The following is an 11,785-nucleotide window of genomic DNA, read 5'->3' on the forward strand; positions in this document are numbered from 1 at the left end:
CCATGCATACATGGCCAGAATTGAGACAGATGTTGTAACTGCTTAAAGTAAGTGGGACTGCACATAGAAATAACAACTGCATTAAATAAAGGTATTTTCAGTCCTCATTCAAGATTAAAAGACTTCCAGCACGGACAGAAGAGTAACAGTAAGTTACCAAAAAATAGCTCATGAGATCACCCAGCTCAGTGTGAGGATTCCCCCCCTGTACTGGTAAGGAGCAAGGGTTCTCCCCCTCAGTGTTCAGAGGAGGTGAAAGTAAGGTTCCTGGTAAGTCAAAGAACTGATGTGCCAGTGAATTTTGCATTTGAAACCTAAGCACCAATGTTACCATCTCTGTGCCCTGTGTTACTGCACCACACATGTGCAAAATGCCCTTTCAGAAACCAAGCAGCCTGTGGAAAGCTGAAGCACTATTTCCACTCCCTGCACTTTGATTCTGTTTTCGGTTGCTCCTTTATGTACTGCTTCCCTCATTCAGACTCCAAGTTCAGCTTTTTTACAGTTCCTGAAACTGCCAAAGTGCTCCCACTTGTACCATCCTTTTGGTTTTCCTTCCTTTTCTCTCTGCTCCCATTACCTTAGTGCCAGTCACAAGCTCACTCTGCAGGGGCTTCCAAGGCTGACAGCATGACAAAACACCTCAAGCTTTATTCAGGACTGCAGAGACACTCTACCACTCCTGAACTGCTTTTATTGTGACTGTCTAAGAGCGGAAGGCTGAGCAGGATGATCAATCAGGAGCTTCCCTTGGAGATGCTTTTGAACTACTCTGCATTGCAACAGGATGGCACAGAGACCGCAGAACTGAGTCCAATCTAAATGGAAGCGAAATAATGCAATGTGTATGACATTAATAATTGAAGAACAGCAGTCATAAGTGAATGAAAAACAGCACAGAGCATGGCTGCACCAGCCTGTCTCCCTTGTCTTCCACCTTCCATCCCTGTTTCCTCTGACAGCCCCTTCACTCCCAGCCTATTGATGGGAGGAATTTCATGACACTTGGCAGGTAAGGAGAAGAGGGGAAGAAAAATCTGAGCTTTTTTGCTAGAGGTAACAATTAGAGCATTGAAACACATTTCTTAGGAAGGATTTCAAAAATCTGTATAAACATAGGTTTTAAAGAACAGGTTAGAACAAGTTATCTCCAGGCAGAGAAACCATTCTTTAGAAGGATCAAGTGACAAAAGGATACGTAAGTGACCTCTCCAGGTCCCTCCCACATTGCCATGAGTATTCTGTTTCTTTACTGGAACATACAATATGTATTTTGTGGGGTTTTTTATTTTCCAAGATCTGCCCTAACATCTACCAGCACTAAGGATTCTAAACTGCTTCTGCAGGGAAACAGTGGGAAGACTGGAGAAAACCAGATCATAGAATCAACCTGGTTGGAAGAGACCTCAAAGATCATCAAGTTCAACCCTACTGTGGTTAACAGACCATGGCACTAAGTGCCACATCCAGTCTCATCTTGAAAACCTCCAGGGATGGTGAATCCACCACCTCCCTGGCCAGCCCATTCCAACTGGGTGCAGAAAAAAGGGAATTAATACACTTGAATTTAAAGAGACTCTCTGCCCTGTGCTAGGTTTTCCTACAGAAAAGGGAAAAGACTGAACCAGAACTGCTCGAAAGCCTAACAGGGAAGAAAAAAAAAGGTGACATGAAGAATGCAAAACGTTCTGGATTTTAATTTCTCACACATGGCTACACAAAAGGAGCTAGAAATGGAGAACTACATAGCATAGCTGTATTTTTAAGTACCTTCTCCTGTGTTCCTTGTCACGTGTGACTGGAGTAACATGATCGCTGTCTTTTCCTTCCCTTTTTCCTGCTAAAACCCTTAGGTATGTGTAACAAAATGGACCAAAAAACATTTCTTTTTAACAACCAAAGAGAGGAGAACTACCAAATTCTGCTCTTTGCCTGCTTGAGAGGAAGTGCCTCCTCAGACAAAAACCACAAGTGTTTGATCCAGAAATCGCATCAACTGGAAGAAGAAACATGATCTGAAACCCAGATATAAGACAACCTATTGTAAGAACTAAGCCAATACCATGGCACAACTGTTTCTTTAGTTTAAGAAGAGCCACTGTCTGTTAAACCAGTTAACAAATTTAAAAAAGAAGAAATGCCTATGATGTCCTAAGTCTCAGTCTACCAGAGAACAGCTGCACTGCAGCAGATAAAAGGTCTGCAGTGCATTCTTCCTCCAACAATGGCTAACAGTGACACGAAGCTATTCCAGGACTACAGCAAGGTGAAATGAATAGTTTTATGACCTGTGAACCCAGCAAGATCTGGTTTCCTTTGACACTGTCCCTCAGCCTGAGGTTGCACATCTAATAAATGCCAAGCTCTGATCAAAGCTACCTGACTTTCATCCTGAGCACAATCAGCTCATGCTATGGTTTCACTCCTCAGCTCAGACTAGGCTTCTCTTTCTTCCTAGGCACTGAGGCTTTTGAAGCTCTCAAGAACCTCCCATCTTTGAGATCAAGGTCCTCTAAAAGTGGCTGAGCTCAGCAGCCAAGAAATCAGCTGCTGAGAGAGGACAGAGCACAGCTGCCTGTGCCAGGAGACTTACAAGAAACAACTGAGAACATACTTTTGTGTATTCCAGTGCATGCAAGTCAGGACCTCTATATATCTTTACAAACAGCATTTATTCTATTGAAGTACAAAAAATCACCCCCAAAAAATCATCAAGCTGAGAATCTGAAGTACATAAAACGAACCCTTGATGGGTCAAATACCCAGCTCAGCAGGTAACTCCCTTTGAAATTCTTTCCCTTCACATTTCTTTGTGAAAAATGAAGCTGTAATATCCTGTATTACCCACATTATCCCACAAAATTAAGCACTGAGTGTACCTGTAAAACATGTTTGACCTGTTTGAGTAAGTCTTCACTTAAAGGGGAGTCAAATTGTTAGAGAAAATAGGTATTTGTTGAACAAACATGCAGTTTCAATGGAATTACTGCAAGACTTTTTCCACACAGCTCCTGGTAAAAGAAAACTGAGGACCAAGACCAGAGAGCTGTCCCAGGAGAAGTTTTCAATATTGACATCCAAGAGAGAACAGTCAATCCTATCAAGTTACTCTGAAGCTCTTCAAGTGACATGAGAAAGGCATTTAGAAGAGATGGCTGAAGTGGGAACCACTGCTCCACATCCCCTCACATGAACAACACAGCACAGAAACACACACACCAGCAACTCTCAATCACATAGGAAAGTCCTCTACCTGCCAGAATGTGAAAGGGAAGGAAGCAGCAAAGGAGAGTAAGAAAAATTTTCCTTACTATAAAGCTGTATAACTCCAGTAAATCACAAATGACTTCTGGGGATAGGAAGTCTGCAGCTGCTTTTGGGTTGTTTTGCTTGTTTGGTGTGGGGATTTTTTCCCCAAAAAAAGGTTTAACAGGATAAATACAAAATTTCAAGAGAAGAGAAAACAAAGGAACAAGGATTTCATAGAATGCTTCTGTTGCTTCCTTATGTTGGGTTAATAAACTTGTGGATTTTTACTTTCATTGCTACTTTTGAGATTATTGCTTATATTGCTTTCACACAATTCTTACTATGTGAGACAGAGGGAGCAAAACTCCTGTGGTACAGTTTCCCAGTTCCCAAATTGCATCCTTTGGTCGCACTAGGGAAGTGTAAAAGTTTTCTTTACAAGGCATTTTGTGAAAGTTGTTAATTAATTTCCTAGAAGTCTCCTATCTTACATCCAATTTCTTGTACTTACGCTAAGCTTAAGAAGTGAAGCCATCAGAGCTTCCTCTTCCAACAGGGAAACTGACACATCTTTCCCACAATTCACCAGTTTAAAACCCCTACAGATCATTCAATAACACACTCTTGTCCCTACTCATTCAAGTGTCACTAAGCAGGAACACAAATTTGATATTCATTACTCTTCACACTATTCCTTAGGTTATTCAGTGACCAAAGGGATGGAAATAACAGACATTCACAAATTTCTGCAGAAGAGCAGAAAACAAGTGTATCAGACCAGACAGGTCAGCAAATGAAGCTCTAGATGCTACAAAACATTTAGATTTCAATGAGTTACACAAAAATACCTGTTTATGTTCAGCTCTGCTTTGCTGTAGGATGGAAATGCTTTCTACAGATCAATGAAAGCGCAACATCTTGGCAGAGCTAGTTTATCCATCCTCAAGAAAGCTAAACTAACAAGCCTAGAAATGACTTTTCTGTGACGTTTTAGACCAGCTATCAAACAGTGTCTCCTCAGAGAAGCAGATGGATGTGACCGGATCCCTGTTCAGGCACCGTCTGTGGTTTCAAACTCGCCTGGTTGTAGCCTGTTACTTTTGAATAACTTCCAAAGTGTTCCAGACCTGCTGAGCTAAGGACATAGGAAATCAACCCAGAGGAAATGCATTTTGGAATGGAATACACTTCCAAATCAAGCAGTCTCTGTGTTCTGGCACTCCTGGAGACGCTGGCACTGGGTGCTAAGGAAACTAGCACTGCTGAATGGGCTACTAACCCCTTCAAAGTGCTACTGTAACCTAAGGTTTCTCTCACTCAGAGCCCCAAGTCCACAACATGCTGAACAGTGCCACAAGTCAGATGCAAAGGACAGCTGTTTTACTCATTTCAGCACTAAAAACAGGGATGGGGGGAAAGCTGACATATAGGAATGTTATACATACCTGTCTAAATTTAGCTCTAGCCTCCTTTTCCTTCATTCTTCCATGTGCAACCAGATAGTCAAACACTTCCCCTATGATGCAAAAATGAGATAAATTAATGCCAGTCTCAGAACGCAGAGATGACTCTCCAGCAGTTGCCCACTGCAGCTTCACTGGGATGATGGTACTTCCAAGTTTATGATTACAGGTTAGCTCAAGAGAACAAGGCCCAACTGCTGTGCAATTTACTACACCATCATCTCTTTTACAAGAAAATAATGAGTGACTGGATTTAGACAAAGCAAACCATCTCCTTCCAATTACTCAGGATAGAAACTGAGCAGCACCCTTCTGTTTTGTAAACAAAGATGACATGAACCCCTTCACAGACCTTCTCACAAGGGTTTCTTCTGACCCACAAAAAAACCTGCTTCCATATGATGACACTTGCAAATACCATCATAGCAACACTAGGATTTTAATCTGTGCACGTGTATAAAATTGTTCTAAACTGAATGAGACATCTTAGCTTTAACTTGGGCTTGGAATGGGTAACCAAGGAAGGTCACAATAATGAGCACAGCAGGACATGCTTGACATAATCCATCACACAACCATCAGACCTGAAAAATACACTAAGAAAGATTACAACTGACCAAGCCCACTGTTCTCTGGCTGTGGATGACTAAATATCTGCTGTGTTTTGGGTTTTTTCTCCCCTTTAATCAATGCACTCATTTTATAGCACATCAATGTAGATACAATGTTTGAGCTTTAGGTGCAGGCAACTGGCCCATGAGACACTGATATATTTGTGAAAGCACAGAAGATTTTCTTTACTAAAAACCAATAGCTATGTACATAACTCCTACAAACACAGTCATATATGCTCTTTTAAAAATCCCTTGCAGATTGCAGATTTAAAAATCCCATGCGAAATTCATGAAAACCTGAAGTTCTTATGTGGATTCTAAAGTGGATCAAATATTTAAAGATTCCCTAGCGAGCAAGAAAGCGTTGTTTTGCAGACAGTCACATCACATGGGAAGAGCTGAGTAACTTCACATTTATTTCTTAACAGAAGCAACTCCAAAATGCAGGAAAAAAACCAGAGTCACACAGCAGGAAAAGCACCAACTGAGCCATCTGAGGGAATGTCAGGATTTCCCACAGAACAGCCTTACTGTAGTGTATTATTTAATGAACAACTCAGATAACTCTCTCATTGCTGTCTCTTCAAAAACCTGGAAGCAGCAAACCTGAACACTTTTTCCTAACTCAGAGAAAACACCACCAGAGAAAGAATTATCCCCAGTTTATGTGAAGCGTTGCAGTTGTAGCAATAGTTTCTTTCATCCTGCAGCCAAAACTCACGTGCACCGTGGTGACCCAGACCTTAATGAAGAGAAAATATGGGAAATTGATGCCTGCCACTGAGATGAGGAGCCATTCCTGTCTTGGCACATCAAAAGGTACTGCTCTTGGCCTTTCAGACCAACCAGTGTGGTGTGTATCTCTCCCTTACCACCCAAAGAAGGATCCTCGCAGCTCTACAGAACCACTGCCCTTTCTACCTCCTAGAAACTAATCACTAGATGGCATTAGGACTTCACTTTTAAGTCTAGTACCATCAAACAGCACAGAGATTCCTCCTGAACCACCTGTTTCAGCCAGTACTTTAATGGGATTATACCCACTCTGTTCCTGTCTAGGCACATCTTGGCTAAGCACTTAGGGAGCTGCTAGAAAACAGAGGCAGGTAGATAATGTTGCATTATGGGTAGTAACTCATTAAACTTCATGTAATGTCAGAGTCAGAATTCAACGCTGATTTTCTACAAAAGGAAGTCTCTGTATCTCCCTCCTAAAACTAAAGCCTCAACTGCTTGAGACTCCCAAGTGCTGATGCTGAAGGGTCACACTGACACTCTGAGTGCTATAAGGTTTTAGCCAGCAAGGAGTAACTTAAGCCCAAATACCTTAATTCTAGCTCTGGTGGAAACATCTGATGCTGCATGATGTGCATTTCTCTATCAGAAAAAACATTTAAGCTCCTCCCAAAATGGCCTAAGCCTAAGCCTAACAATTCTTGACAGCAGAAGATCTGTGATTAAGATGTGCAAAATGTCATCAGTATCTAAAAAACAGAAGTTGTAGTATTTGTGTTTTTTAAAACAACAGTTAAAAAAACAGAGAAATGTTTCATCTGGACATGTTTTTACCAAGTATCTTAGAGAACAGAGAACACCAGAGGGAGGGAGCTGAATACAATAAACTGAGGTTAGTATTTATTATGGACAATTGATGGCCAAAAAAGAGATTCCAATTAAATCTGAGTTGTGAAAACAAAGCAAATATTACTAAATTGCAGTAAGTTCAGAACCTGTTTTCAGAAGTCATATTTATGCTGACCAAAAGTACCAGAGACTATTATATTTTTCTTAATATTTTATACTTCCTTAACACAAATATTTGCTGAAACAGAAAGCAAAACTTTCAAGAAAACAAGTGCTTCCTCCCACTTGGCAATGAGCTTACATGTGTCACCAGAGCAGCGAGTCACTTACCCCCACTTGCATATTCCATTATTAAATAGAGAGTTTTTTCAGTTTCAATGACTTCAAATAGCTTCACTAGAAAAGAGAGACATTAATTATAAGCTAAGTAGTTGCAGAGATGTTAACTCCACAGAGAATTCTGTCAGAGAAAAAACACAACCCCAAACTATTTGCTTGCCACTTGATAATATCTACTCTAAGGAAGCTTTTCCTGCCAAACATTCCTAAATGGAAAATACTGTAACACATTTGGTCAACTCATACAGAACAACATATTCTCCAGAAACAAGACTTTGCTCCTGCTATATGGAAAAGCAGCTAAATAAAGCAGAACTTCCACAACATCAGCAATAGCCACTCTGATGCACTGAACTGGCTGACAAATGGATTATCAGTCAGTTGTAACAATACTACAAATGTAAACACACAATCCTCAATAAATTCCTGACCATTTCTTGGGTTTGGTACACACTTATTTTTAATTATAGCCTGAATTCAGTCAAAATCAGTATTACACTCAAAAAGGAGCAAAATGATCAGTTAACTATGTAAATAACAGTTATCTACAAAGGGACCAAAATGTTTGGGTTTTTTTAATACACAGCTCAGAAACAGTATTTATTACTGGTATTTTACAGTAAATTAATACCCCAGTCCAAAAAAATCTTTTCGACTCATCCCACAACCCTTTTAACAGTGCAAAAGCTAAAATCTGTGAAAATGAAGTGAAAGAAACAAGGTACCTATATTCGGATGATTTAAGATCTTCATTATTCTTACTTCTCTAAAGAGCTGAAATAAACATAAAACACCAATCAGTTAATGAAATTGGTAACAAACAGCCATTCTTCCTTGAGACTGATGACTTGATAGAGCTTTTTAAACACAAAGGGCAAACATTATTAGCATTTCAATAACGTCCATTAAATAATGGAGGGAAGAGTTAAGTGCCTGCTTTTTTTAAACACTCCTCCCAAACAAATCAACCCTCGAAAACCTGAAAACACTCACAAAGGACTCCACAGAGCTCAGGAAAGAAGTGATCTTAGCCCTGTGGTTCACAGACTTCAGGAGCCAAAGACCACCGCGAGCTAACACAGCTTCTTGCTGACCAGTACATCTCATACACCTTGCTAAGGGAGTTGGGATTGTTCAGCCTGGAGAAGAGGAGGCTCAGGGGAGACCTCATCTTATCACCCTCTGCAACTCCCTGACAGGAGGTTGGAGTCAGGTGGGGGTTGGTCTCTTCTCCCAGGCAACCAGCAGCAGGACAAGAGGGCACAGACTCAAGCTCTGCCAGGGGAGGGTTAGGTTGGATATTAGCAAGAGATTTTTTACAGACAAGAGTGCTCAGGCATTGGAATGTGTTGCCCAGGGAGGTGGTGGATTCACCATCCCTGGATGTTTTCAAGCTGGACTGGATGTGGCACTTAGTGCCATGGTCTAGTGACCATGGTAGAGTTGGACTTGATATTTGAGGTCTCTTCCAACCAGGTTGATTCTATGATTCACAGACAGCAGTTTCCAAAGTGTGTGACCCCTCACCTGAGCACCTTTAGAAGACCACAGCAGTAGGGTACTGGTATGAACTCAGTGTTTTTCAGTAAAAGCCAAGGAATCACTGTGCTACGACAGCAGCTCACAGTTGAAAAATCAGCCACTGACATCCCACAAAGAGTGTGTTATCCTACACCAGAAAGGTCTTAGGAGAGGGGGAAGACAAGGCCACCCCTCAGGTCTCCCAGAGGCACAGCAGCACTGCCCTGGGGTTGTCAGCACACTCCACTGACTCACAGCCAGACACCAGGCTCCAAGCCTGCTCGGCCATGCTGAGTGTACTTGCCAAAATTAATAGGGCAGAACACACACGGTGTTTTCCTGACCCCATCATGCTGCTTCCCTTTATGCAAGCACTACTGTTAACCCAGACTGACACACACGGGCTAGGAATTAACAGAAAAATCCCCCATACACTGAGTGCCTTGAGCACTCCAGTTCGAGCCCAGCCCAGCATATCTGTTTTGGCAGGAATGGCGGTGAGGGACAACTGCCCATTCCAACCTGCAGCATGACATTACATCCACTGCCCTGAATCCAGGGACCACATACTTATTGTAAGGATCTTATTGTGTCCCATGTCCTGTGTCTGTCCACCCACTGCCAATAACCATGTGAAGAGGGTTTTGCTTGAGTAATTATTTCCAAAGAGTCCAACTGTGCCTGTCACACAGAGCAAACTCTGTCCTCCTGCAACTGAATGATAATATGGGAATGACATCTAACAAAATACAAATGAAGGCAAAGTCTACTACTGATTAGTAGCTAATTATTTTCACCTCTCAAAACTCTTCTCCAAAAGGCATTTAGAAGATACACATAAATTTGTAACTGTCACACTAAAAATACCACAGGTGTTGTTACTGCAACATAAAACATGGATTTTAATGAAGCTGGTTAATAGCAGATGAATTAAAAGTAGTTCCAAGATAAAATATTACTACAAATAACTCGAAGTGTAAATACTATGCAGTGTTACATTGGCTTGAGAGCTGTTAGGCACCAAGGGACTTGGCAGTGCTGGTGGCACAGCTCAGTGGGAGCCAACAGTGTGCACAGGTAGCCAAGGAGGCCATGGGCATCTTGTCCTGGCTCCAGCAGAGGGTGGCAGCAGCACTAGGGCAGTGTCATCCCCCTGCACTGGGCACTGGGGAGGTCCCAGCTCAGTGCTGTGCTCAGCTTTGGGCACTCACTGCCCAAAGGCCATTGAGGCACTGGAGCGAGTCCAGCCAAGGGCAACGAGGGCAGCAAAGGGCTAGAGCACATGGGCAAGGGCTGAGGGAGTTGGGTTGGTCAGCCTGGAGAAGAGGCTCAGGGGTGACCTCATGGCTCTCTCCCACTCCCTGCCAGGGCTGGAGAGAGGTGGGGGATGTGTGTCCTGCCAGGGCTGCAGGGAGAGGATAGAGGGAATGGCCTTGACCTGAGCCAGGGCAGAGTCAGACGGGCACTGAGTATCTGGTTTAGGGGTTCCAGCAGTGACAGGTTAATGGCTGGACGCAATCTTAGAGGTCTCCTCCAACCCTGATCATTCTATGGTTCTACTACTGCATTCAGAAAGCAAAGAATTCTCTTTCTATGCACTACACCATATGGCAAGAGAAATGTGTAGCTGTTCTCCCTCCACAGCTCCCCCCATGCCAGCCCAAGACTCCTGAGGGTTGATGTTCTTAAGCCTCAGTTATTTTCCAACAGTAAGCCTCAAGAAATGGGAATAATCAAGAGGCTCCATTAGAAACCTAACACAGTATTTCTAGAGCAATACCAGGAACAGATCATATTGAACTTGATGTAGACAGACTGAAGCAGAACAGACATCCACAGCTCCATGGGAATGCAGACATGGGAAAGAAACCAAGAGTTTTGTAAATAAGAGATAGCAGCGTTCTTAACAGTAAGGAAGCAGAAAGTGCTGCTGCAAGATTTGCCTTGGGTCAGATTTCAGATAAAGTGAAGATATTTAATATGTCTACACATATTACTAACGACTCAAAAATCTTTAGGTGTATTTACTCAATAAAAGCAAAAAAACCCGTCAAACATTGTAAACAAACGGGAAACAACCCAAGAGTCAATAAAACAGAATCCTTGTGCCTTTGTGACTTTTAATAGCAGAAAATGCAAGGGATGGGTTTTAAGTAAATAGGAAAAATTCACAACTTGGGGACCAGTTGTTCTAACCATTCTGCTTTCTGATGTTTGTCAAGGCCAACATCTGGGGAACAACCCTCACTGCACTGCCCAACAGACCTGCTCCCCTTGCTACAGCTACAGCTGGGAATGACACCTGAATATACAGAAAATCCAGTTTTCCAAATGTCTTTAATTACCCTGTTATCCAGGCCCATGCCTGACCCTTTGCTAGATGAAAACTGCTTCAATCAAAGCAGGGTTGATTGATCAAGTAAATTATGTGCCATGCAAAACAGAGTCTCAAAATCTATGCATGTAGGTTTCCTGTATCCTCCAAAGGGGTAAAACTGTCTTTTTTAAACTATGTTATTTCTGGGGATTTTTCAGATATAATTAGACAAGGTAGATTTCATTATCTTGGAGATGAGCAATTTAAAAGCAGTTGAAATCTACTTCTATTTTTTCTTATTTTTCATTCAGTTCAGGTGAACTGGTGTATAATATATGCCAAGTACTCCATTAATACTTTCAATCACAGCTTACATAACTGAAAGCCTCTGCTGTTTGCTTAATTCACTCTCACTTGATAGCTGATATCTTCCACCCCCAAGACTTAGATAAAACCTACTGGGTCAGACTCTGACCAAACAATTGGCCTGCAAGACAAGTGCTCTGCATTACCATCCCAAATGAAGCATCTCAAAGAGCAGCTTTGACATTATGAGACATTTGTTGAAGTGGGTGACTAGAAACAAGTTCTTTTTAAAAAAGACCATTTTTGTCTTAGAGGAAATTAAAAATACTTGAGAATAGGATACAATCACCATCAAATTATTTAGTATAGCTTTAGTTAGATAAATGCACTTC

At 41.8% G+C, this 11,785-nt stretch overlaps 1 protein-coding gene across 4 annotated transcripts in view; it reads right to left on the reverse strand.

Annotated features, from left to right (window-relative positions):
* Window positions 1-8,020, reverse strand: part of MARK3 (MAP/microtubule affinity-regulating kinase 3) — a 36,017-nt gene extending 27,997 nt beyond the window's left edge. For all 4 annotated transcript variants that reach the window (XM_009080184.1, XM_009080183.1, XM_009080182.1 and 1 more), the window contains exons 1-3: window positions 7,975-8,020; window positions 7,241-7,306; window positions 4,695-4,765 (exon numbers count right to left, since the gene is read on the reverse strand). In XM_009080184.1, the coding sequence (XP_009078432.1) occupies window positions 4,695-4,765; window positions 7,241-7,306; window positions 7,975-8,002 (165 nt within the window). In that variant the 5' untranslated portion in view covers window positions 8,003-8,020. The remainder of the gene's footprint in view (window positions 1-4,694; window positions 4,766-7,240; window positions 7,307-7,974) is intronic.
* Window positions 8,021-11,785: the final 3,765 nt, after the last annotated feature.

The sequence above is a fragment of the Acanthisitta chloris genome, unplaced genomic scaffold (genome assembly GCF_000695815.1).
Source record: "Acanthisitta chloris isolate BGI_N310 unplaced genomic scaffold, ASM69581v1 scaffold10878, whole genome shotgun sequence".
Lineage (NCBI taxonomy): Eukaryota > Metazoa > Chordata > Aves > Passeriformes > Acanthisittidae > Acanthisitta > Acanthisitta chloris.